We start from the raw sequence: 27,715 nt of genomic DNA on the forward strand, positions 1-27,715 counted from the left end.
ACAAGCCTTATGGCAGGTTTCACTCTAGACAGTAGTGAGTTGCCAATTAAGGGGGAATTATTGCTTGTTGATGGCCTAACTTGTCTCATTAAATTAATGAACATCCCATCTTACCCAAAGCTTGCCAACAAACATGGAAACCAGAGCGGGTATCTGGCAAATACAGCTCACCACTTTGTCTGAAGGACTTGCATTTGGACACCAGGTCCCAATACCTCACAGCACATTCCATGGGCACTGATCATGCATGCACCATGTTCACGGACACTAAAATCTGACATGTGTCAGCCTCAAAAGAACCATCATGCCACATCTCTGATCCACATACAGGACACTTCAATGCTGCATTGCAGGCTGCATCAGCGACTATCATTGTAAAGTTGCAGCAAGGACAGCCAGAGACACAGACCTAGCTCATGGACTGGACCAGACTGTACCTCCAGACTCTGCTGTCTGAGCGTTAACTCACTCTGAGCCTACTTGGATGCTCACTGCCTTACCTTTTTTGGACTTTGCCCCTTGGAGATACCAGGGTCAGATTATTTATTTCTTGTCATGTTAGTTAGCACAGACAAAGCCAGGAAACCTGCCACGGTTGTCGCCAGACCTCAGACAAGTCATGGGGACGTGTCAAGAGGCTCCTAGCACAGTAAATAAAGAGCAGCCTCTGATCCTAGTCCAGGGAACTTTTACATAGCCTTCAATGGCTGGCTGACTGTTTGACTGTCAGGAACAGGATGCACAAGAGGCATGGAGCTGAATGTCAGACAGCTCATCACCCACCTTACTGCACAATGGGGGGCTGCTTTTCACCTGAAATAAGAGACATGCCAAATGAAGTGAACCAAAAGTGCATGGCATGGCTGTTAATTTTGGGACAGTTGTGGAGGGTGTACCAAGTGAGCAGTTAGGTAGCACAGAGGATTAGTCATGTTGAGTGTTGGGATGGGTGAGTAAAAGATGTTGCTGAACATAAGGGTCGCATGCCAAGGGTCTAACCAAATTAATAACTAATCCAAAACTGTACAAACTAATTAAGATAGAGAGGCCATGGCACTTTATTAAGGTGATGGTATCAACCAGGGCAGTAAGGAAGATTTTACAGATACAGAACAGTGTGATGGGGGTCACACGTAGCACAACATGATCACAGTTCAGGCCATCTTCATGGGTACGGAACTTGGCTATCAGTTTCTGCTTGGTGATTCTGCGTTGTGTATTTTGAAGGCCACCTTGGAGGATGTTTACCCTAAGATCAGAGGCTGAATATCCTTAACTGCTGAAGTGTTCCCCAGCTGGGAGGGAACATTCCTGTCAGTCAATTGTTGCGTAATGTCCATTCATCCATGGTCATAGTATTTGCACGGTCTCACCAGTATACTATGCCATGGGGAATCCTTGCCTGCAGGTGGATGAGATAGACAATATTGGCCAAGTCACATGAATATCTGCTGTGTAAGTGGTGGGTGATGTAATGGTAGTATCCATGTCGATGATCTGACATGTCTTGCAAAGGTTGCCATGGCAGGGTTGTGGCGGTGTTGTGGCTGTGTTGTGGCTGAAGTTGTTCTAAAGGCTGGATAGTTTGCTGAGAGTGATGGTCTGTTTCAGGGATGTTTCAAGTTTGGTGGTTGTTTGAAGGTGAGAAATGGGGGCATAGGGAAGACCTTGGCGAGATGCTCATCAACATCAATGACATGTTGAAGGCTGCAAAGAACATGGCAGAGTCTCTCCATTCCAGGGAAGTACTGGACGATGAATGATACTCTCAGTTGTATCTGTGTCTGTCTTCTGAGGAGGGCATTGAGGGGTTTTGCGGTGGTAGGTTGGAACTGGTGATCGACGAGTTGAGCATCATATCCTATTCTTCAAGGTCCGTTGCATTCCTCCTCCTCAGCAGATCCTGTGTATGCACAAAAGTTGTCCTTAGGGAATGGCTTCTTTACTATGTTTGGGGTGGAAGCTACTGAAGTGCAGCAGTGTGAGGTTATTCATGGGCTTGCGGTAGAGTGAGGTACTGAGGTATCCATCCTTGATGGAAATGCAGGTGTCCATGAAGGAGACTGATTCTGAAGAGTAGTCCATGGTAAGTTTGATGGTGGAATGAAAATATTTGATATCGCTGTGTAGTCATTTCAGCGATTCCTCACCATGATTCCAAAAGGAATAAAATGTCGTTAATGTTTTGTGTGTAGCATTGGGCAGAGGTCCTGCACAGAAAAGTAGTCTTGCTCAAACTTGCGCATGAAAATGTTGGCAAATTGGGGTACATACATGGTTCTCATCGCTGATCCATATGTCTGGATGAAGAACTGGTTGTCAAAAGGTGAAGATGTTGTGGTTGAGGATGAAGCAGATGAGTTGTAGGGTAGTGCCTGTAGATTGGCAGTTGCTCGTATGGAGTACTGAAGGTGTTGCAGTGGTGCCATAGTTGGCGTGAGGCTGGGGGGAAGAAAAGAGATGCTGGTGTAGTGTGCTGAAATGTCCATTTTGACAAGGAATATTCCTGGTTTGACTGTTCCGTAGTTGTTGAGTTTCTGTAAGAAACAGATAGCATTGCGACAGAAACTGAGGGTCTCTTGCACAGTGACTTTCAAGATGCTCTCAACATAGCCACAGAGTCCCACTGCCTGACATGGTGGGACATCCAAGTGTGTTGGCTGTCTTCGGAAGGCAGTAGAAAGTCTTCTATGTGAGGAATACATGGGATGAGTGTATGGGTTACCCTGAGAATCTGAATAAAAGGTCTTGATCTGTTGAGTTGGCGGGTGTGTTCTTTGGTTGGATCTGCAGCTAGTTGTCTGTAGTGTTACTGGTTGTTCAGTTGTCAGCATGCTTCTTTGCAGGAGTCTGTATTTTTTTTTAAAGGAAGATAGGAAAACACCCAAGTGGCCAGTGAGACACTCCTGTTTATTTTTTTCTCAGGAGTGAACAGAGCCCCTGAAGGAGTCTGTACTATTCTGTATGACATTGGCTCCTCATTTGTCTGCTGGTTTGATGACAATGGTTGCCATGACAACCTCTGCAAGACATGTCAAATCATAGACATGGATACTACCATCACACGTGGGAACATCACCCAACATTCACACAGCAGGAACTCATGTGACTCAACCAATGTGATCTCTCTCATACCTTGCAGGAAAGGCTCTCCCCACACCCCCCAGGCATGGTACCTTGGCAAAACCATGCAGACACAATGACAGCGAATGAATGGACATCACGCAACAAAAATCTCCAGACAGGGATGTTCCCACCCATTCGGGGAACACTTCAGCAGTCAAGGTCATTCAGCCCCCTGGTCTTTAAGTAAGCAGCCTTCGTGATTTACAACAGTGCAGAATTGCCCAGCAAAAACTGATAGCCAAGTTTCATATCTATGAAGACAGCCTCTTGGGGTCATGTTTGCCTATGATGTGTGTTGTGGTGTGATGTGACTCCACCACACTGTTCTGTAAAATCTTCCTTCCTGTTTTGACACCATCACCTTGATAAAAAGTATTATGGTCTTTACCTTAGTTTGTACAGTTTTGGATTACTTATTATTTTGGTTAGACCCTTGGCATACCTATGATGCCAGTCATTTGCTTGGCCTCCTGCAGCACCTTATTTTTAAATTTTATGTAATTATCTCTCAGCCTCATTTAATCTGATTATAGGTCATCCCTTTGCTTTGTTATTCAGGTATTGACACTTTACTCACACTGTCCGACACACTTGGTCACCTGCAGAGGCTTACTATTTGTATGATTTGTATAATCTTTTATCTCTCTGCTCATTATATTCTGTGACTATGTGCTTCCCTCTCACTTCACCTGACAAAGAGGCTATGGTTTGAAAGCTTGTGATTGCAAATAAACCTGCTCAACTAAGACATGGTGTCACGTGACTTCAGACATAAGTTAGGCTAAAGACTCAAATTTGCTACATCCGCAGGTAAATGCATAATTTATCACGTGACATCATTCAACTCAGGATTTCTGTTTTACAGTGGGATGCTGAGACATTGCTACAAATTTTACATTCGTAATATGTATTTTTCCCCTCAGTGAAACTCATCACACCACAGCACAAATCATAGGCAAACATGAACTTTCCCTCCCCTATGAGTGCTGCACGCTCTGGGTGGAATTTTATGCTCTAGTGATATGAACAGGAGGCAGGAGGACAAACACATACAACACCCCAAGCCCATTCTTTCAGTCAGTGTGTTGGGATATTATCCCAGAGGCAGGCAATTAAGAGGCTACTTCCAGACCAGCCATCAATGATGGTGGACAGATTCCGGAGAAACAGAAACCCCTCCAAGAAGGTGAGCACTGTCTTGAACGGTCACACCAGGGTCTCACCATCTGGAGGCACCCTCCAAGAATTAAAAGGGTTTGCGGGGACTGTCGAGGGAGTCCCAGCCCACCTATCAGGAAACCGCCCTCCCCCACCCGGACCATTTCTGGCTGCCCAGATCCATTATTAAGCTGCACTGTCTTGCGTCTTCCTGATCCATTACTCTATCTTCAGACCTGACTAACCATCCACAATGAACCACTTTTTGCCTTTTATCTTGCCCAGACACTTTGCAGGTCTACATGGATCAGACTCTCCACATCCACGTGCTGCCTCTGCTGCTAGGCCACTATATCCTCTTGCCCACCTTAAGGTCTGGTTGAATGTAGTTTCCGCTGGCCTGGAGCCTCAGAAACGTACTCTTCAGAAGGTGAGAATCTATGGGTTAGGGTTGGGAAGAGGAGAGAGGAGAGCACTGGCCATTGTTTCTGCTGGCTCATGGTTCACTGTCTGCAAATGTGCACTGTAGTCCCTCTGAACTGCTGGTGCACAAAGGTTGCTTTGGCAATTGCAACAGGAGACTATGAGCAGTCATTATCTCCCAGCCCAGAGAAACCCATGATAGAACGTCATCATGGAAGATGTGGAACCCAGATGTGAAAATGAAACATCAGACAACTCCAGGACAATTGGTCACGCAGCACCTCAGACCAGTCACTGGCAAGTTATCTCCAATGACCTGGCAACATCCACATGGAGCCTACAGATAGGCATTAAATGGTGGTGACTGACTACCTGCCATTATTGAAATAGCCTCTGCTGGTGAGGAGCCTACTGCAAGAAAATCACCTGTGGGAGGAATCAATCAGACTGCTGATCTATTAGTTGCATCTCTAAAATTTCAAGTCCATCGTGACAGGATCAGAAATATTTCACTTTTCCCCCACTCTCCCTCCTAAAGTTTTCATTATGCTCTCTCCATCTTCAGTACACCATTTTTCCAATTCTCTCTCTTTCCATTTGGTGCAATCACCCAAATCTGTGTTGATTTATCTCTCTCTAAGTTGGTGTTTCATTCTCCTCTCTCTCCCCCCGCCACCCTGCTTTAGATTATTGCTCCCTTTCCCCATACCATGTTTTGTGTTGCCATCTCTCTCTCCCCTTCTACATTCATTTTGTTCCCTCTTCCTCAGTGGCAAACTGATGCAATTACCAATTAGCCAGGCACTTCCCTGGATAGTATTAGGTCACCTGCTGGATTGACCCACTGGTGTTTCACCAGGAATTATCAATGAATCTCTGAAGAGAGCTAGGTGGTACAGGATAGGGATCATGGGATGGGGAATTTGCTGGGGAGATGGGTAGAGTCAGACACAAGGACTGGTAGCTATTAGCAGGACCACGGTGACTTAACACTTTGTACTGTGAATTAGGTAGCTAGTATTAGGCTTCTGGCAAGCCTTACCGTGCCAGTCAGGTATCTTTCTGGAGGCACAAGATCACGCAAGTCTCAATTAATCCCTGAATCACCACTAAATTCTGGTCGACTTGGATAATTAATTTAAGTGGCTCATTAACAGGCCTAATTGTCTTCCAGCCACTATTAGACAGTTTTAAAGAAAGAACAGGCGCTGGATCAGTGTGTGAAGATCTCCATTTTGTGTGTTAGGGAGAGGACTCGCCTCTGACTTTATGGTCCAGGCAGTTCAGTCAGTGAAAAAAAAAAGAGCAAGGCTTTTAAAGAAAACCTAATGCAATCTGCGCATCTCCAAAAAGGCCAGCACTTACTGCTCATTTGTCGATCTGAGCATGGTTCTCTAGGTCTGCTTGCAGACTTGCCCACCCCACCTGCTCCAGGCTTCTACATTTACAAACCACGATTTCCGAGGACTACTTTGGAGGAATGTTCATGAGGCCAATTGGAGGTGATTAGGGACCTCAACTATGATTCAAAGCCAAAATGACCCTCTGAGTCAGGTGACTAGCCATTCACGACAATCACTCAACTGAATTACTGATTTCTAATTTACTGTTAACAATACACATCGTTTATCTACATAACAAAAGTGAAATCAGCCACAGATTCTACAGATCCGAGTGAAGGTGGATTGAAATTGCAACTCTAGTTACAAATCTGGGGGGAAAAAAACAAAATCTGGCAAAATGATTCAGAAGACATTTGCAGGTTAAGTTATGAATGGAATTTATTACCTCAGGAAAGAAGCAACTTCATGCATATATTGGTGTTCAATTCCAAGTTTTAATGAAGTAATCTGTCCAGAATCTCCACCTCAGATGCAGCTGATACGCACAGACTGAATAATTGAAATTGCAATACATTTCTGAAGCTTTAGCAACTGCTTACTTTTCACACGAGTTAGGTATAAGCTCATTAAATAATGAGCCAGGCAATTACCATGCCAGTTCTCGTTGTACAACAGCCGTCTACTTCCTTCAATACAGACCGCCCTGCAGCTAATAACAAATTGATCCAACATTGTGGCTAATAGTAACAATATAACCAAAACTCAAACCATCACGTTTACTTCTGGATTACACAGTATTACAGGCTTAGCACGAAGATTTCAAGCTGGCCCGGATTCTGAAAAGCTGGGAACCAGTCTGCTCTGAAAAAGTAGCTGCCACGTTGGCCTCTGTGTCGTGTTCACACTACAACAGAAGCTGTATCTACAAAAAGTGCAGACTGGCAGAACCACATAGAGAATAGCATGAATAACTATTTAAACTCTTTTCGCAGTGGTCCTGCCAATCAAGAAATTGAGAACATCTAAAGAATTTCAGCGTTATTTCTATTAGAGAGGACACAACTCGAATCAGCACCTGCACGGACATGAGCAAAGATTCAGATTTAGAACTCTTCCACCTCACTTATTTTGACACTATTTTACTCCTGTTAAAGGCTTCACCAGATCACCTTTCTGCCACTGACTATGAAGTTGCCTTCTTCCATCTCTCCCAACAGGATATAAAAATGTAATTTATTTTTGTTTACTGGAAGAGGAAGGCTGTGCCATGGGTAAATGGACCCCCTTCTTTTCTCATCACCCCTCATCTCAGACGTTCCTGCCTGCACTTGGCCCAACTGGAGACTCGAGAGTTTGGAGGGCAATCTTCTCCTGCCCAGAATATTGTTTTAAAAAAATTACAATTACAGAAGATCCTACATGACTGTCAAATGCAGTTAAAAAATGTTCTGGGTACATCTTCTCCATCACGCCTCCCACCCTCTCTTTCTACTATCTGAAACTTTCCCCTGGCATACTAACTGTCACAGCTCCCTTTCAGGCAACCTCAAAGTAATTTCCAAATTATGACAACACAATATTTATATGTGCAACAGCTTGAATGCAAACTTAACTGTAAGCAATAATCCATGGGAGCTCATGTGGCAGATCTGCCTGAGTTGACTGCAAAGCTGCAGATGTGGATAATGGACTGTTCCTTTAGCTCTGTCTACCATCTCCAGTTACATCTTGCTACTTACACTCAAGTATAAGTGTACTTCACGAGATTGAGATTTGTAACTCTAGGCATTTTAGCTGAGGGGGAAATATCACCAGGCTCACTAGTCAGCAGTATCTTCCTTACAACTTACACCACAAACTGATCATGATCATTCACGTATTCTATCCGGTCTACACTCCTGGGACCATTTCTTTCCCATAGAATTGATATATCTCAGCTTGCACTTGGAAACAAAGTGTGTGAAAAAGTGTTCTGAACAATCTGCACTGTTGGATGAACAAGGCCCTGATCTTTCTCCCTTTTCCTCGGTCTCTTTCCTGGGTATGTCTAGATAAACAAAAAGGGTGAATGTCTACCAGGCAATGTGAAGAGACACAGTTCATGTTATTTTCTGTGGAAGTGATGAGGATTTCACAATCTAATGCAAGGTATGAAGTGGACAAGGAAAGTAGAATGTGGTGACAAATCTGCACCTGCATTCCTGTGTCACCATCTTCAAACTTTGGGCATCATCCCTTCCTAAAAGCTCAAATATTCAGAAACAATAAGAAGTTATATGCTATGTATCCAGCAGTGCTTGCTTCTCTCCAATTACTGTTATAAACTGAAGAAAGAAGACGACACAGCCTGGTTAAAGTGTTAACAATTTCTAGTTGCCATAATGTGCAGCCAAAAGGAGTCATAAATGTTGGTAATTCTCTCTGTATGGACTAATCTACCAAAGGAAACAGATTGTTGGGTGCCCTGCTACATGGAGATTTGGCTCACCCCTGCCATTCCCAACTGCGCCCACCAAGCTGAGGGTTCTCCATACACTACATGGCCCGCACAGCATCCTCGGGTAAGGAGAGGGTGGTGGGGTACGCTTCCTGATCAACACTTCCTGGCAAGCCGCTGCTGCCCCGGACTTAGTAGTAACAGCATTTTACTGTAAGGTAATGCAACGTATTCTATGACATGAGTTCTAAGAATCATAGATTCCCTATGGTGTGGAAACAGGCCATTTGGCTCAACAAGTCCACACCAACCCTCTGAAGAGTATCCTAGCCAGATTCCATTCCCCTACCCTACTCTTCTACATTTCCCTTGACTAATGCACCTAACCAATACATCCCTGAATACTGGGCAGTTTAACATGGCCAATTTGCCTAACCTGCACACCTTTGGACTGTGGGAGGAAACCAAAGCATCCAGAGGAAACCCACGCAGACACGGGGAGAATGTACAAACTCCATACAGAAAGTTGCCAGAGGTGGGAATTGAACCCAGGTCTCTGGCATCGAGAGGCAGCAGTGCTAACCACCATGCCACCCTCCGCCTCAGCCATTCTGACAGCAGTATACATACCACCCCATGTGAATGTGGAGAATGCCCTAACATTGGAGACAAAATTCCCTGAGGTCCCAAATTAATTGTGGCTGTTGACTTCAACTAGGCCAACCTCAAGGAGGGTGCTGCCAAAGCACCACCAGAGAATCGAACATCCTGGACAACTGCTACACAACCAAAGCCTTCAGCTCCATCCCCACCCAAACTTTGGAAAATCTGATCACAGCGCTGCATTCCTCTTCCCATCTTACAAACAGAAGCTGAATCAGGAGGACCATTTACAAAAGGAAGTACATGGCTGGTCTGAGGCTATGGAAGACTGTCTCTGAGATTGCTTGAAGTCAGTGGACTGGACTGTGTTCAAGTATTTGGAGGAAAATGTAGACAATCACCATTGCAGACTTAATTAGCAAATGTGTAGAGAATTGCATACCAAATAAGCCAGAGTGCTCCCTACCGTAAATCTTGGAAAAACCTGGCAATCCACTCCCTATTGGAGGCCAGACGTACAGCATTCAAAGTCAGATAACTCAGATCAATGAGAAATCTAGATATGATCTCTGCAAAACCATCAAGGATGCCAAGAGGCAGTAGCAAATCTCCTAAATAGACTCCTGCTGCCTATGGCAAGGCCTAAACAACATTATGGGATACAAAATGAAGCAGAGCAAGGTGACAGGCAAAGACACATCCCTCCTCTGTGTGCTCAATGTGTTCGGTGCTTGGTTTGAGCAGAATACCTCAGGTGATGCCTATTACAACAGCCCAGGATATACCTGTTCCCCCGCTCACTGCTGTGGACGTCAGATCGGACTTCCTGGGAGTCAACCCAAGGAAAGCAATGTACTTGATTGGTCTGCACAGGATCTAAGCATTCAAATGGTGGAGGTATGCACTGACATCTTCAACCTCTCCCTCCTATAAGCAGTCATCCCCATCTGCTTTAAGATGACCACCATCATCCCTGTATCTAAGAAAGCACACACAATGTGCTTTGATAACCACCACCCAGTGGCTCTGACCTCAATAGTAGTGAAGTGCTTCAAGAGGCTAGTCAACTCTATCAGCTGATGTCTCCCAGTCTGCCTCAAACTCCTCTAATTTGCCTACCGATGTAACAGGTCCACAGTGGATGCCATAGCTCTAGTCCTGCATTCATCCCTGGAACATCTGGACAGCAAGGACATGCTCGTCAGACTCCTACTCATTGAAGGAAGAGCTGTAGTCAACACTATTATCCCCTCCACACTGATCTCAAAACTCCATGACCTTGATCTCTGCTACTGGATCCTCAGCTTCCTGACCAATAGACTGCAAATCAGTGAAGATAGACAACTGTACCTCCTCCACAATAACCCTCAACACTGGAGCCTCTCAAGAATACATCCTCAGCCCCGTATTGTACTCCCTGTGCACCCATGACTATGTAACCAAATTCCAAATGAATGCCATCTGTAAAAGTTTGCTGACGACACCACTGTAGTAAGACAGTTATCTAACAATGAGTTAAAATACAGAGGGGAGATAGTGGATGTGGTGACACAGTACAATGGAGAACAACCTCTCACTCTCAATGTCAGCAAAGCTAAAGAACTGATCATTGACTTTAGTAAGAAAGGAAGAGGACGCGCCCCTGTCTACATCAACAGAACTGAGGTTGAAAGGGTGGAGAGCATCAAGTTCCTTGGAGTGACGATAACTGATAAATGTCATCTTCCCATGGAATTTCAAGGTCAAGAAAACACAACAATATCTCTTTTCCCTCAGACAGCTCAGGAAATTTGGCATGTCCACAAGAACCTTCACCGCTTTCTACAGATGCACCATTAAAAGAATACTGTCCGGGTGCTTAATAGCCTGGTTTGGCAACTTCTCTGCCCAGGATTGTAGGAAATTACAGAGGGTGGTGCGCATAGCCCAGGCCATCGTGGGAGCCAACCTTCCATCTCTGGACTCCATTTACACAGCTTGCTGCCACAGAAAGGCTACAAACATCAAAAGGCCCTTTGCACTCTTTAAATGATCTCCTATAACCTCTTCCATCAGACAACAGATACAGGGCCTGCACAGTGCTAGTTTGTTTAGGGACAGCTTCTTCCTGGCCATTATTAAACTATTGAATGGACTATCTAGCCTCAAATAAATGTTGCTAACGTTGGTCATTCTTGATTGCCCTATGCAATGTTACCTGCATGCCTCCACCTAATATCTTTTGATCTGTACATCCTTACTTATTATGATCTGTCTGTACTGCTCTAAACAACATTTTTCACTGTACTTTTGTACAAGTGACAATAAATTTTAAAATCAAAAAGTTAAGTGTTAGATTCCATTTGTGACTTAGCAGGATGAAAGAATGCAAGGTTATGAATAAAAGAATACTTTCAGATATAAACAATGGGTGGAAAGGGAACAATGCTACATAACAGCCATTAATATTAAGTTAGCAAAATCAGAGCAAAGTGATTTTACAATTTTAACCTGGTATAATGATTAACTTACTTAATTCATTCTTAGAAGCAGGGTGCTGGTATTCTTTATTTTGCCACACTGGATAAAGGTGATGCCAGTTTTCCAACACAGAGATAGTGAGCTGGATTATCATGGAGTTGGGAAGACTCCATAGAGATGATGGCTGGTATCCAAGATGGAATCCTTAGTCCTATATATTTGTTGTATGTGTCTGTCTCAATTTGTCACCTCAGAAATGCACGTTTAATGAGTTTTGAGAAGATTTGTAGCTCAGGTTGAGCTTCTGGATGTAGGTTTGTTCGCTTTCAGTCTGAAGGCTTCACCAGAGTCTCACTGATGACGTTACCTAGTATGGCGATGAAACGTGCAAAAACGAACCTTTGAGCTCAGCGAGCAAACTTACATCCGTGTAACTTTACCATTATACACATCTTATTAGTTAGCAGGTGCAATCAAACAGGTGATACTGACGGTGTTGCCAAGAAGATGCACATGAGGATTTAAGGCACACCTCCATATAGCAGATTGCACATGGTAACCGACAAAGAGAAAATGCTTTGAGATTTCAAATGGCAGTTGCCTATACTTGTACCAATAGTCACAACTTATACTCGGCATACCAGTCAACCATTTTTTTTAAAAATGAGAAACTCTAAAGGCTACAACCTATTGCGTCTGAAATTGTCAAAAGAAAACTTGAGATCTGCTTATGATACTTGGGCATCCTAAATGTAACAGTTGTCAGAAGAAGTTAGAGATATTGGGCCAGATTTTTTGCTGGCAAGGCAAGATAATTTATTTGGAAATATCTGAATTTGTCAGAACTGCATCAATATAAATAGCCCCAGCATACTCAACTTCCATGCCACAAAAGATGGGGGGCAATGGATTCGAGCTTGCTGACCCAGAAAACAGCCCAAATGTGGCCATAGCAGAAGGGTCTGCTGAGGCAGGTTGGTTAGAAGGCCCATTGTGGTTTTCTGAGGCATCAGCCTATTTGTATTAAAGGCTATAATCCAGCCTCATCCTACAACACCGTCTCAATTGTTCCTATGCCCCCTTCATTTTCCCAAGCCCCTTCCATGCCCTTCATTCAGTAAAGATTATGGACATAAACAATGAGCTACATAATAAAAATCACATGAAACACTTATGAAAGGTAACACCCATCCTGAAATGTGCTTCTCCAGTTGGCATCATTATGAATTCTTGTCAGAGTTCCCAACCAAGGATTCCCCCAGACTATGAAGTCTAATTCCCAGGCAGGTCGGGATATTATATGATTAATAATAGCCACAACAGCATTTAAGCCCACAATGGGGGACGGCTAAAGTTGTTGTTGGATGACATTCAGGTTTTACCACCACATGGGAGGCCTATTCCCACCCCCTCACCTTCCCCATGTATCTATTACCTGGGAAAACATAGCAGCCCCCATTTCACTGTTTTTATAATGTGTGTGTTTTCTGGAAATGAGAACCCAATATATACTTAGGAAAACTGCCGGTCTTTATTTATGCAATACGGAAAGCTATAGGCAAGGAATTCCAGAGATTTGAACCCAAGTGGCTGCAGGCTTTACCGCCCAGTGAGTAAAGAGAAGCACAATTCACAAGAAGTTGGCATCAGTAAAATGGACATTCAGGGGAACAAAATGTGGGACTGCAGGCACACTAACATAAAGAATGTATTTAAAGACAGGCACAAGAAACGTTATATTTCAGGCACTGGGGAATCAGAAGCTCATGTGCATCTGTGACAATATAGGTAAGAATGTGCTGCATTTTATGACCATGTTAGTATATTTGAAGCAAGAGAAGCTCAAAATAAAAAGCGTGTCCTCTTCCCACCACTTTCTCTCCTACCTCAACCTGTCTCTGATATTACAGTGAGCAGGGAAGGTGTCACATAGCCTGCTTGGCCCGAGGTGTGTTGAGGCCAATAAGTGGCCAACTAATGGTCACTTGAAAAGGTTCCATTACACCTCCTATTTAACATGGGAAGGTGAAGATCTTAAAACAAAAATTTAAGAATTCCTGAAATTGTGATGTCCTAAAACACGATCATACATTGGATGAGGCAAGCTAGGGAAAAACGGTAACCATGAACTTCTCTCAAACAACAAGGCAAGAGAGAATTTCCATAAATTCTGTCCTCCCTGTACTTGTTCCAATTATCCTCCCACTGATGACTAGAACACTGGGCCAAGCCACTCCCTCCAGGCAGGCAGCCCATTAAATCGACAGCAGATTCCTTTAACATTACTTGAACTTAAAACGTTATGACTGCACCGCTGCTATTAAATGCTATTGGCTAGCAGTCTTTTTCAAGCATCTTTATCCAATCAGATTTTCTGGAAAAAGCCGTTACAAAAATAAACCAGGAAATTATTTCACCACTATTCAATATCGACAGCAGTCTGGAAGAAATGGCCTCATCACAGCTGAGACCATTATTTGAGCAAGCTCTGTAACATTTGGCATGCAGATGGTCCTGACTTTGCAGTGTAGTAACACAAAGAAACATTTGGGAATAATTCTCCCTGTAAAATCGGTTTAGATACATTTTAAGTTAAATGTTCCTTAACTAGTCTCATTTATATCTTTCAAGGTACCATTTAAAAAAATGTTACTTTATTCCCCCCGCCCCATACAATATACCAAGTTGGCCATCATTAGACAGTATAAAAGAGAAGTTCAAGTCAATTAGCCCATACAAAGCAACTCCGCTAAATTGTCTCATCTCATGGGGTACACAAAAACTCCTCTTGGCAGCTCCCTGGGCAATGTCAGCAAAATTATTGCATCCAAAAACAAAACTGCAGGCTCTTACTATCACTGTTACAACCATGCTCCTACAATTCTACACTGGCATGCTGATCAGTCAGTACCTGGCCATTATGGACATTCAATAAACAGATTTCTTATGAAAAAGAATTTCCATCCTATTTTACTGAAAGCACTTTTTTCAAAACAATCCATCATGTTTGAATTTGAAAATATTCTCCACTGCTTTAAAACATAAAATCAAACTTGATTACACACTACATGTTGAATGTTCTTCCCCTCTCTCACAGCTGATTCATTCATTAATTCACCATTAGCTTTTTCTTTGAACAATGGAATCTACCCAAAAACACAAAGTGGCAGTTGGATTCTGTATGTGTTGAGCGTGACTAATAATACATTTGTATGTTAGTCAGGAAGTGGTTTGCACCTCTTGCTGGTTTATAAAGTGACCAATTTTTATTATGGATCAATTGTTCCAGTACCAAAAGGCACCTACTTCAAGCTCTTTTATACTGATGTTTGTTTTTTTCCCTTGGATTTCAGGAAACCAAATGTCTGTGAGCTAGCACCCTGTTTTTCACAATATTAAATCCAGCTCATTTCGCCTGACAGAATTACACACTCAAATTTTAACAGGTCTACAATTCCGTAACCAGGATAAAAGAAATCACATTTACTGCAGCAATTCCAGACCTGTCTCCCCAAATCCAATCTAAGTAAATACTAATATAAAAACTGTTTTGATGTTGCAAGTAATTATGTTTTTTCAAGGACCATTACCTTCATAATAGGTGAAGAAATCTACATTAAACTAGCAAACATCTGCTTCCACTACTTCAACTCCTCAGTTTGTCAAAAAACTATTACAGGCATGTTGCCATTGGAGGTAGTGGTGGTGTAGGTCAACAGAAACCTTATTGTTTGAGTGCACTAATTCAAAAAGTAGTATCACCTCAACTGGCTTCTGCATTCCAGAGAAAATACAGGTCAATATTACTGTTGCTCATAGCCTCCCAAGTTCCTTGCTTAAAAAATGTGAATGGCTGGAAGGCTTTTAGTTTGGTTTTGATATTCAAGTCAGATAGTGGAGTGCAACACAGAAAGAGAACCGTACGATCAAAGATGCCATCTTTCCATTGAGACATCAAAAGTAAAGCTGTCCTATCAAGGAGTTGCAAAATAAAGTTAGCTTTTGGAAATATCTGCAGTTGTCAGTTCAATGTCAAAAAATATATGCAGAATTTCCAAAATTAAAAAATGTTCATTGCAGCATCCCTGGGATTTGTACTAAGAAATAATTTAATTATCAATTATTAAAATTACATAATAGCTTCAGAAATGTGACAGTTTCTGAAGTGGGAAGACAGGGAAGATTGCTAAAGCTGCAGGTGTATTGAGGAGCAAGGACTGATGATTCGGGATAGTTAACATTGGCTTTGTGTGTGGGAAATCATGTCTCACAAACTTGATTGAGTTTTTTGAAGTAACAAAGAAAATTGATGAGAGCAGAGCAGTAGATGTGATCTATATGGACTTCAGTAAAGTGTTCGACAAGGTTCCCCATGGAAGACTGATTAGATCTCATGGAATACAGGGAGAACTAGCCATTTGGATACAGAACTAGCTCAAAAGGTAGAAGACAGAGGGTGGTGGTGGAAGGTTGTTTTTCAGACTGGAGGCCTATTACCAATGGAGTGCCACAAGGATGGGTGCTGGGCCCTCTATTTTTTGTCATTTACATAAATGATTTGGATGCGAGCATAAGAGGTATAGTTAGTAAGTTTGCAGATGACACCAAAATTGGAGGTGTAGTGGACAGCGAAGAGGGTTACCTCAGATTACAACAGGATCTGGACCAGATGGGCCAATGGGCTGAGAAGTGGCAGACGGAGTTTAATTCAGATAAATGCGAGGTCTGCATTTTGGGAAAGCAAATCTTAGCAGGATTCATACACTTAATGGTAAGGTCCTAGGGAGTGTTGCTGAACAAAGAGACCTTGGAGTGCAAGTTCATAGCTCCTTGAAAGTGGAGTCACAGGTAGATAGGATAGTGAAGAAGGCATTTGGTATGCTTTCCTTTATTGGTCAGAGTATTGAGTACAGGAGTTGGGAGGTCATGTTGCGGCTGTACAGGACATTGGTTAGGCCACTGTTGGAATATTCCGTGCAATTCTGGTCTCCTTCCTAGTGGAAAGATGTTGTTAAACTTGAAAGAGTTCAGAAAAGATTTACAAGGATGTTGCCAGGGTTGGAGGATCTGAGCTATAGGGAGAGGCTGAACAGGCTGGGGCTGTTTTCCCTGGAGCGTTAGTGGCTGAGGGGTGACCTTATAGAGGTTTACAAAATTATGAGGGGCACAGATAGGATAAATAGACAAAGTCTTTTCCCTGGGGTTGGAGAGTCCAGAACTAGAGGGCATAGGCTTAGGGTGAGAGGGGAAAGATATAAAAGAGACCTAAGGGGCAATTATTTCACGCAGAGGGGCAATTATTTCACGTATGTGTATGGAATGAGCTGCCAGAGGATGTAGTGGAGGCTGGTACAATTGCAACATTTAAGAGGCATTTGGATAGGTATATGAATAGGAAGGGTTTGGAGAGATATGGGCCGGGTGCTGGCAGGTGGGACTAGATTAGGTTGGGATATCTGGTCGGCATGGATGGGTTGGACTGAAGGGTCTGTTTCCATGCTGTACATCTCTATGACTCTGAGTACTGCTAAAATAAATTACCGCAAATTATATCCCACAGGTCATTTATCATTTGGAATCTCCCCTCTCCAGCTGTGAAATTTAGAATTTTTTTTTAACCCCATTTTACATGTCTAAAAATGGCACAGGCCTTTTGCTGATTCAGTGCAGAGGACAATAGCTTTCCACCTCCCTCCTGATCCGGAGTAGGATAGTTGAAATCCAGCCAGAGAGCAATGCACTTTTCCAGAGTTTGACCTCTTCCACTCAGTTGTGCTCCTACTTTCATTCATCTAGCTTTTGTAGCAACAAATTTTCTGCAAACAAAATTCCTATTTCATCCCAACATCACAGACAGAAACCTCAAGACCAGATAATCCAGACTGCAAGCTCCATCTAACAGTATCTGAGGCCATTAGTTTGTTCATTTGAAGTGAACTTATCTGCATTCCTAATCAGTGATTTGTTAGATATACAATGCAAGACTGTGAAAGTCTGCAGTTACAGATACCAGGCATTCAATTCTTGTAACAATGGTAATAAATGTGAGCTAGGGATAATGCCACTGTGCAATTGTGCTGGGACATTGTTACCAAATCCTATCAGTTTGGAAAGTTAGTTTACATTAAGAGGACCAAACTTAAGCATTTAGATTAAACAAAGTTTATTTCTTCAATGCTCCTAAATTTACACAACAAATAAATGCATTGTCACATTCTTTGCAAAACAGAGTTTCCTTTCCTTTCTCAATTTATAACTGCATATTTGCAGCAGTTTTTCCTTTAACTTCAAAACCTGATAAGAATAAACAAAGGCTGTTTCTGCATGATCCTGATACAAAGCATTCAATCAATCATATTTGGGAATGCAGCAAATATAGTGCATATGAAGTTTCTGAAGGCTTTTGATAAAGTATGTCACAGAAGACTTGTACTAAAATTATGTACCAACACTAGTAAAAACCCAGAGCAAGATTACAGAGCATCTGGAAGTGGTATGCCCCACAGGTCACTGTTGGATGACATACAGATAGCGCTGGATACAGAGTGCACAATATTAAATATATGTCAGCAATTCAATGGAGTGAAGAAGATTTGTGCTTCTGCTTAGGAAATCAGAGATAAGGTTTGAAATTAAATTGATTTCTGAACAAGGGGAGGGGTTAGGCAAATTTCTTGACTCAAAGAAAATATATTAGGTTATTAGGAAAGAAAGACCAAAAAGAGTGAGATTAATTGGATAGGTCTACCAAAAGGAGAAAGTGAGGTCTGCAGATGCTGGAGATCAGAGATGGAAATGTGTTGCTGGAAAAGCGCAGCAGGTCAGGCAGCATCTAGGGAACAGGAGAATCGACGTTTCGGGCATTAGCCCTTCTTCAGGAATGAGCCCTTCTCATTCCTGAAGAAGGGCTAATGCCCGAAACGTCGATTCTCCTGTTCCCTAGATGCTGCCTGACCTGCTGCACTAGGTCTACCAAAAGTTTTGCAAGGAAAGTCTTGTGTCTATTATAAAAAAAAAACATTGGCTACCAAGAGTAAACAAAAGATAGTCCTATTCACACAGCACATTTCAAATGCTAAGGAGTTTCCAAAGCATTTCACAGCTAAAAGAAGTGTAGTCGTGTGTTTTAATGTAGTTGCTTCTTTCTGAAAATGTGATGCCATAAAAGCCAATGCGGTTGTCAGCAGCTGGATGGAAACTGATAGGTGTAGAATTTAATTGTTTAATTGTTTGGTACGTAATTAAGTGTTCTGTGCACTTGCTTTAAGAAACATAGCTGGTTATGGTTACAGAGAAACAGACACTACACCAAAAGCAAGAACCATGCGAGCAGACATGTTAAAGCATTGAACAAAACTCCTAATCATATATAGGAAACATGCACAAATTCTAGAAGTACTTATCTATTGATAATACAAGATCCAGCTTGAGGAAAACAAAAATGTAACTCTCCACTTTAAGCCAACCACTGTGCAAAAGGTAGACAGGGCAAAGAAAAGTTCAGTGTGCCACTTGGAGGTAACTATGGCTGAATGTGAGGAGTGGTATGTGCATACCATCACAGCCAGTAAAACATCAGGTCATTTTAAAGATCATGATTTGGAGATGCTGGTGTTGGACTGGGGTGCACAAAGTTAAAAATCACAACTCCTGATGAAGGAATGGCACTCTGAAAGCTAGTGCTTCCAAACAAACCTGTTGGACTATAACCTGGTGTTGTGTGATTTTTAACTTTTTATAGATCAGTCAGTTGAGACTATGGGCATCTCAGTGTTGCTTCTTATCATCACCTCAGAAGTATCTATACGAAGTGACAGTCTCCAAAATAATACTTTCTCACTCCTGCAAGAAACAAACAAAGTCTTCAAACTTGACTATTGTAGTTTTGAGAACAATAACAAGAATGTCCTATGAAAATGTCACACTAAATGTCACAATCTATAAAGCCAGAATGGTAAAGAGGTTTTATCAGAGTAAACTTGTTCAATAAGCTTGGCTTCAAACCCAAAGTCCTTTATTTACTGGTTTTAAACAGATTAGGGGATACTGTCATGCTCTTCCCATAAAAGGTATAATTTCTGCAAGTTTCACAAAATGAGAGAAGGTTAACAGTCTATGCTGAAGTCTCAGAAGCTGAAATGACTTCAAATAGAGACAGTATTGATTATGCTTAATTATATCTCTGTGGGTATCAAACTTAGTCAATGAATCAAATTTGCCAAATTTCAACCGTATGTTGATTAAGGCAGTCAACAGACTATTAGATTAATTCCCTACAGTGTGGAAACAGGCCCTTCAGCCCAACAAGTCCACACCAGCCCTCCGAAGAGTTACCTACCCAGACCCATTTCTCTCTGACTAATGCGCCTAACATTATGGGTAATTTAGCATGGCCAATTCACCTGACCTGCACATCTTTGGACTGTGGGAGGAAACTGCCGCACCCGGAGGAAACCCACGCAGACACGTGAAGAATGTGCAAACTCCACACAGACAGTTGCCAGAGGCTGGAATTGAACCTGGGATCCCTGGTGCTGTGAGGCAGCAGTGCTAACCACTGAGTCACCATGGACATGTATTCTACCCAATGATCAAATAAATATTATGGGTGCACAGTCTTCAAGTTTGACATATAATTGGTCTATTTTTAAGATAATACTGGCATAGAAAAGCAAAGCAAAGCAAAGCAAATAGGTTAAAGCTTTTGTTACTCGTGATGGTGTGTTTTAGTACAACCAATGTCCCACTAAGTTCGGAACTAACACATTCGAAAAGATTTTTTCAGTCTTGCCAGGACGTTCATCCTTCCCACAATATTGTCTTCTGTCCCTTCCATGGGTGAAATTTATCATCAATAGTTCTTGTCAGCATGTACAACACAATTTTACTATTAGAAGGATTAATGCACTTTCCCCACCATCCAACATTAACTTGTTCAGATGCAGAATCAGTGCAGCTGGAGAAAGGCCTACCTATAACCGGTCAACGATATTCCATAAGACCATAAGTTATAGGAGCAGAACTTAGGCCATTTGACCAATCGGGTCTCCACCATTCAATCACGGCTGATATGGATTTTCAAAACCATTTTCCCGCTTTCTCCCTGTAACCTTTTATCCCCTTGGCAATCAAGAACTTATCCACCTGTCTTAAATATACTCAGTGATCTGGCCTCCACAGTCTTCTCTGGCAATGAATTCCACAGATTTACCACTCTCTGGCTAAAAAAAAAACCCTCTCTCCTTTACCAAGGCCGTGTCCTCAGGTCCTCTTCTGTCCTGCCAACGGAAACACCTTCCCAATGTTTACTCTGTCCAGGCTGATCAGTATTCTGAAAATTTCAGATCCTGTCTCATCCTTCTAAACTTCATCGAATATAGCCCCAGAGTTCTCAAATGATCCACATATGTGAATTATTTTATTCCTGCGATCATGCTCATGAACCTCCTCTGGACGCTCTCCAGGGCCAGGACATCCTTCCTGAGGTATGGGGCCAAAAATTGCTCACAATACTCCAAATCTGGTCTGACCAGAGCGTTATGAAACCTCAGAAGTACATCCCCATTTTTATATTCTAGTCCTCTCGAAATGAATGACAACATTGCTTTCCTAACTACAGACTCAAATACAATGTGCAAGTTTACCTTAGGGAGAAACTGCACTAGGACTAAGTCTCTTTGTACTTCAGATTTCTGAATTTTCTCTCCATTTAGAAAATAGTCCATACCCCTATTCTTCCTATCAAAGTGCATGGCCTCACACTTGTTGCACTCCATCTGCCACTTCTTCGCCCACTCGCCTAACCTGTCCAAATCCTTCTGCAGCATCCCTGCCTCATCAATACAACCTACCTTCATGCAATTTGACATTTTATTATCACAAATTCATTGGTTACACTGAGATCATGGAGCCTCTTTGAAAGCAACAGTATAAAGATACACAAATGGAACTGACAATCACCACAAATAGCATTTGTCATTTCAAAAGTAACAACGTCTCCCCAGACCTTGTGCTTTTTCAGCCATACTCAAAACATACATCCAACAGATGAACCAGGTTATGGAAATGGAGGTGTACTCTCACAGGCCACTAAAGGAAGCAAATGACCAAATCATTTGTTCCACCAATTATCGGCAGCTGAAAACAAATAATCTACTGAAGTGTGGGAAGCACTCGTCTGCATTTTTGCTTGTGAACATTTGAGCTACATGTATCTCAATCATTGAAAGTTCACTTTCTGCACTGATCTTAAAGCATCAACCAAATTGTAGCTGGGAGCGTCAGGGAGACTACCGGTTGCTCTGCTCTGAATGAAGTTTTTCATGGTATTCATTAAAAAAATTCCTGCCGGTAGGTTTAGTCATATTCCTGATGAAGGGCTTTTGCCCGAAACGTCGATTTTGCCTGTCCTCGGATGCTGCCTGAATTGCTGTGCTCTTCCAGCACCACTAATCCAGAATCCTTAGTCATGTATCACCCTATTAAAACAGAATTAATATCTGGATACTTTTCCTTTGTATAAATGGTCATGAAGAATAGGGGTGAGATACCTATATTACCAGAAGTAAAGAGAAATCTGCAATAATATCACTTCTTATATAAAACAGGTAATAAATGTTTTAAATAACAAAAGGTTCACTCAGTACGTAAGCACTAGCAGATAATAAAGGCATTTTGGTGCTTTGCTCCCCCTTAAGCAGAGCTTATCCAGTGTTTGTTCTTGGAAATGAAGAGGATTGTATTCATTATGTATAGTGTTTGCTAAGATTCTAGTGGTTACACAGGTAATTGTCAAGGCTGATGTGCCCTTGGAAGGTTCTGCTACAAATAAGACAGGATACTGCAGACTATTGAGTTTTGGATGAATTGTTCACTCGGGAGGTCTTCTGCTTGCATTTTCCCTTTGCCTTCGATGGGTGTTCATTTTCCATGAAAGATGTACTGACTTCATTGTTGTTGCACCTGATGCAATGACCTTGGGCCAGCTTCTCCCAGGACTCAAAGTTGAAATCAAACTTTTAAATGAAGATTCACATCATCTTTGTAACATTTACTTTGACCACTGTAAGGGTGTATCCCCAGACTCAAGTTCTCTATGGTAAGCAATTACTGTCATTCTGGCTAGATGACAATCCCAATTTAGTTGTGTCTCTCATAATTTAGGATTGATGCCTGACAGGCCAGATCAGTGAACGCTTCCGCATCTTGTGTTTTGTTGTACCATCTACTCTTCAGAAACAACTGTAAGCAGATCAAGTGAAAGTGATTGAGCTTCTCAGCAGAACATTGTGACATGGGTCCAAACATTAAATTGGTAAAGTAGGGTATGCAGGACTATTACACTACAGACTTCCAGTTTGTGGGTAGACTTTTCTTCATTCCTAAACTGATTTTGATGGCTATTGTTGCTTGGCCAATTCTTGCATGCATCTCATCATCCATGCAGACAGCAGAAGATAAAGTGCTGTTGAGATAAGTAACCTTATCAGCTGCTGGCAGATTTTGGTCATGGCCTGAAAACTTGGTCCCAAAATAGGGCTGTCTTGGAACAGTGGCTATGCATTATTCTTCTTCTTGCTGATTTTGACACTACAGTTGTCACACTCATTGGAAAACAAGTTCATGCTACACTGTGTGTCCAGCTCTGCACTGGCTACTAATGCATAGCCATCAGCAAACAGAATTTCATGAGATATATCCATGATAGCCTTGGCATTTGCCTGGAATGGTCTCAGATTGAGCAGCTTCCTGTTAATGCAGTGTAATTCCAAAGGCAAGATCATCATAGGCATCAGAGAACAAAGCCGTGAAAAGCATGCTGTAGAGTATCAGCATAAGTACACAGTTTCACTTATAGAATCATAGAGATGTACAGCATGGAAACAGACCGTTCGGTCCAACCTGTCCATGCCGACCAGATATCCCAACCCAATCTAGTCCCACCTGCCAGCACCCGGCCCATATCCCTCCAAACCCTTCCTATTCATATACTTGTCCAAATGCCTTTTAAATGTTGCAATTGTACCAGCCTCCACCACTTCCTCTGGCAGCTCATTCCATACACGTACCACCCTCTGCGTGAAAAAGTTGCTCCTTAGGTCTTTTTTATACCTTTCCCCTCTCACCCTAAACCTATGCCCTCTAGTTCTGGACTCCCCCCACCCCAAGGAAAAGATCCTATCCATGCACCTCAATTTTGTAAACCTCTATAAGGTCACCCCTCAGCGTCCGACGCTCCAGGGAAAACAGCCCCAGCCTGTTCAGCCTCTCCCTATAGCTCAAATCCTTCAACCCTGGCAACATCCTTGTAAATCTTTTCTGAACCCTTTCACAACATCTTTCCGATAGGAAGGAGACCAGAATTGCACGCAATATTCCAACAGTGGCCTAACCAATGTCCTGTATAGCCGCAACATGACCTCCCAACTCCTGTACTCAATACTCTGACCAATAAAGGAAAGCATACCAAATGCCTTCTTCACTATCCTATCTACCTGCTATCAACCTGCACTCCAATGTCTCTTTGTTCAGCGACACTCCCTGGGACTTAACCATTAAGTGTATAATTTCTGCTAAGATTTGCTTTCCCAAAATGCAGCACCTCGCATTTATCTGAATTAAACTCCATCTGCCACTTCTCAGCCCATTGGCCCATCTGGTCTAGACCCATTGTAATTTGGTGTCTTCTACAAACTTATTAACTATACCTCTTATGCTCATATCCAAATCATTTATGTAATGACAAAAAGTAGAGGACCCAGCACCGATCCTTGTGGCACTCCACTGGTCACAGACCTCCAGTCTGAAAAACAACCCTCCACCACCACCCTCTGTCTTCTACCTTTGAGCCAGTTCTGTATCCAAATGGCTAGTTCTCCCTGTATTCCATCAGATCTAACCTTGCTAATCAGTCTCCCATGGGGAACCTTGTTGAACACCTTACTTAAGTCCGTATAGATCACATCTACTGCTCTGCCCTCATCAATGGGGATGGGTTTGAAGATTCAACAACATCCAGGTTGCATGCAAGTATGTCATTATGGAAATGCCAAACCATTGTGCTGAATTTCTCAAGCCAACCAAATTTTTCCATTACCTTTCAAAGTCCTCAATATCAGAGCAACAATGCAAAATCCTGTATATAGCTTGTATTGTGGATGCATTAATATTCTTAAATGCATGAGATACCTCACTGTACTCAAATAAATCCAATGTAAAGAGTAATAAAACAATTGCCTCAATTCCCCAGAAAAGCAAAAAGACAGTTTATCTTTTTTGTCTCTCTTGGTCCACCACAGGCATAGGATTAATCACTTTCTGCTGCAATGCAATTATCTACAGCACACAAGGATCATCTTTGTGCAACCAATCCAGCTATCTAGTTGCTTTCATGGGAAACACTTCTTTTTCAATCTTTCTCAAGTGTGAATCTTACATTAGCTAATATAGAACATTGAAAAATCAATGTTATTATAACCTAAAAAAAGGGACTAAATACTCATATTTTCCCACAGAAGATAATTGTTTTAAAGATCAAAAATGATTACATTTATTACCATATACCCATTAATTCAAAAGACAAAAATGTGTTTTAATAAGAGTTTGTGAGATTGATTAGGACAGATCTGAATGACAGTCGACACTTTCCCTGACCAGGAGAAATACGACAGGGAATCTAAGCAATAGTGTTTTAAAACTGCCCTCTGGGCAGGTGATTTCCTCTCTCCCCTGGGTAATTCCCTGCGTGACCAGCATACACAATAAGCAACACAGGAATTGAATCTGTACATCATTACCTTCCGAACAATAAATCATGTAGAATCCACCCTTTAGATGCTTTGTTTGGCTGTCAAGCGCTCTCTTTACGTCCCTTTACACCGTGCAATTTATTTAATCGTTCTGAGTTAACTGACAATAATGTAATTCGAGTCAACAATGAGCATTTGATAAACTGTAATGAAAAGTGAAAATTAATACAATATAATCCAAATATCAAACGCGTCAAGGAGTTTACTAGTCTTCTTTTACGATCCTGATTTGCACCACGGACCATAAAATACCATTTGAAATATTTCAGATATACCCTAAATTGGAAATGACTAAAAAGACTTAGCTCAACAGCTGAAACAATCACAAATATTAACAATAACCATTCTCGTTCATGTTTAGAAACCCTGCCTGGAATCTTCCGATCATAGAAATGAAAAGCGTTTGTACGTGCAAATACATAAGAGTTAATAAAGTCAAACTGTGCTATTACAGCTTTCCCTTTCTCTCGAAACCGTAATAACTGAAGTCGGCTTTGGCCGTTTCTTTGCGCACATGTACTTCATACTACCCGTAGTGTCTAAAAACGACTGAATTGATCATGCTTGAATCTGTCAGTTAATGGGGGGGGAAAGAGAAGGGTACAATGCAATTTAACTCCAAACTGTGATTCTCAGGCAGTACACCGCAGCGCTCCTGTGAAGCATACCTTTGATGCATGTTTCCATTTCCAGTTGTTTTTTCTGTTCCATGTCTGGCAGTGCAACACAGTTACGTCTTCAGTGAGTTGCAATGTAACGAGCACCTCACTTTATTCCGCTCAATGCTCCTGGCCTCACGCTCTCTCAGTCACTCGCTCTCCTGTTGCCGCCCCGCCATCTGTCAAGACCCACCGGATGACTGACAGGCCCTACTACCCAATCAGCAATTCTAATCGTTTCAAGCTCACCAATAGACATCGGCAAAGACCTGGAGTGCCAGCGTAACAATGCTAGGGGCCAGGATTGATAGATCCATTAACAAATCAGAGGGAACGAAAACCTTCAGCCAATCAGTGAGAAAAATACACGCCGCTCGTCTTGGTCGTGGGCCAAAGAACCAATGATAACGCGAGAAAGGAAACAGCTTGCCCAATCACCGTGGTCCCAGACAAGGTGCGGTTCCTGGGTTGCAAGGCTCAGTCCTACATTCGGTACTTTCATTGTTGTGGTGAAGACTGAATGTTCGTCCCATGAGGTGTGTCAGGCCTCAGCAAATCTAGTGACTAATGCATAAATGAAAAATTGTGGTAGAGCCACTTGAGCAAATCCACAGTTCATTGAAATGTGGCAGAACATGCAAAAGAAGCAAATGGAGAGGTAAATAAGATGTGCAATAAGAAGGCGAGAATGATGGAAATACTCTGAGGAACTGAATGCAGTATGTTTTGTGATCAGCAACAAGGAGTGCATAATCAAGGAGGTCGTGATGGATCTATACCAGGCCTTAATTGAGCCTCAATTATACGTAATAGTACAATTTTAGCATCCTTTATAGCAATGGAAAGGTGCCGTGTAAATTTATTAGGATGCTATGAGGGGTGAAAGCTTAAAAATTATGAAAAAGTGTAGTCAACTGATCCTTTGTTCAAGATTATGGAAGGAATCTAAAAAGTAAACATAAATGTTAAAACAGTGTGCCCAGTGGTCTAGGGCATGAAACGAATTGGGTAGATTTGAACAAATTCTTCACAACGAAGATTGTTGAAGTCTGCAATCCTCTGCTGCATAACCTATGATGAAGTTATTTTAAAAAGAAAGATGAGACTGTTACTTGAAAAAAATGTTAAATGTTGTGGGGTGGGGAGTGAACAGTATGTCGGGTTAAGATGATTTATATGGGAAGAAATACCAACTCAGTCTGAATAAACCGCAGATTAAAATCTGCAGACTTTTGTTCCCAGTGTAAATGTCGCAACCTGATACCACTGCATTTTGATATTTCATTTGGTCATAGAGATCTGCATGCCTCCAGGAAGCCACTAAACCTGGCAAAGTGCGCCGCATAAAGATGATATCATCACAAAAAAAATGTATGTTTATCACAGTTAATACCAATCTGGACCTCTAAACTGAGCCCCTCATCAGGATATGTCAATATTTTTGCACCACATTCAAGATATTGGCAAACTGCTCTTCCATCAGTCAGAGCTCTCAGCAATGGCTATGTCCCTTTCTGTGTCAAAAACAGAAGTTGCTGGAAAAGCTCAGCAGGTCTGGCAGCATCTGTGAAGAGAAATCAGAGTTAATGTTTCAGATCTGGTGACCCTTCCTCAGAACTGATGGTAGCTAGGAAAATGTCAAGTTTATATGCAGAAGTTAGGCTGGAGGGAAGGGATAAGTAGTAAACAATAGGTAGG

The 27,715-nt window shown here is 42.1% G+C and overlaps 1 protein-coding gene and 1 long non-coding RNA gene across 3 annotated transcripts in view; one reads left to right on the forward strand and one right to left on the reverse strand.

Annotated features, from left to right (window-relative positions):
• afap1 (actin filament associated protein 1) overlaps window positions 1-26,162 on the reverse strand; it is a 281,923-nt gene extending 255,761 nt beyond the window's left edge. For both annotated transcript variants that reach the window (XM_043698382.2, XM_043698373.2), the window contains exon 1: window positions 26,027-26,162. In XM_043698382.2, coding sequence (XP_043554317.1) covers window positions 26,027-26,069 — 43 coding nt within the window. In that variant the 5' untranslated portion in view covers window positions 26,070-26,162. The remainder of the gene's footprint in view (window positions 1-26,026) is intronic.
• Window positions 26,163-26,514: 352 nt separating this feature from the next.
• The window catches only part of LOC122555871 (uncharacterized), a 70,584-nt gene continuing 69,383 nt past the window's right edge, over window positions 26,515-27,715 (forward strand). Inside the window, exon 1 of the long non-coding RNA XR_006313382.2 lies at window positions 26,515-26,675. This is a non-coding gene — a long non-coding RNA (uncharacterized LOC122555871). The remainder of the gene's footprint in view (window positions 26,676-27,715) is intronic.

Source organism: Chiloscyllium plagiosum, unplaced genomic scaffold, assembly GCF_037043375.1.
Source record: "Chiloscyllium plagiosum isolate Xiang-an unplaced genomic scaffold, Cpla_swu_hap1 HiC_scaffold_1, whole genome shotgun sequence".
In the NCBI taxonomy this organism is placed as follows: Eukaryota; Metazoa; Chordata; class Chondrichthyes; order Orectolobiformes; family Hemiscylliidae; genus Chiloscyllium; species Chiloscyllium plagiosum.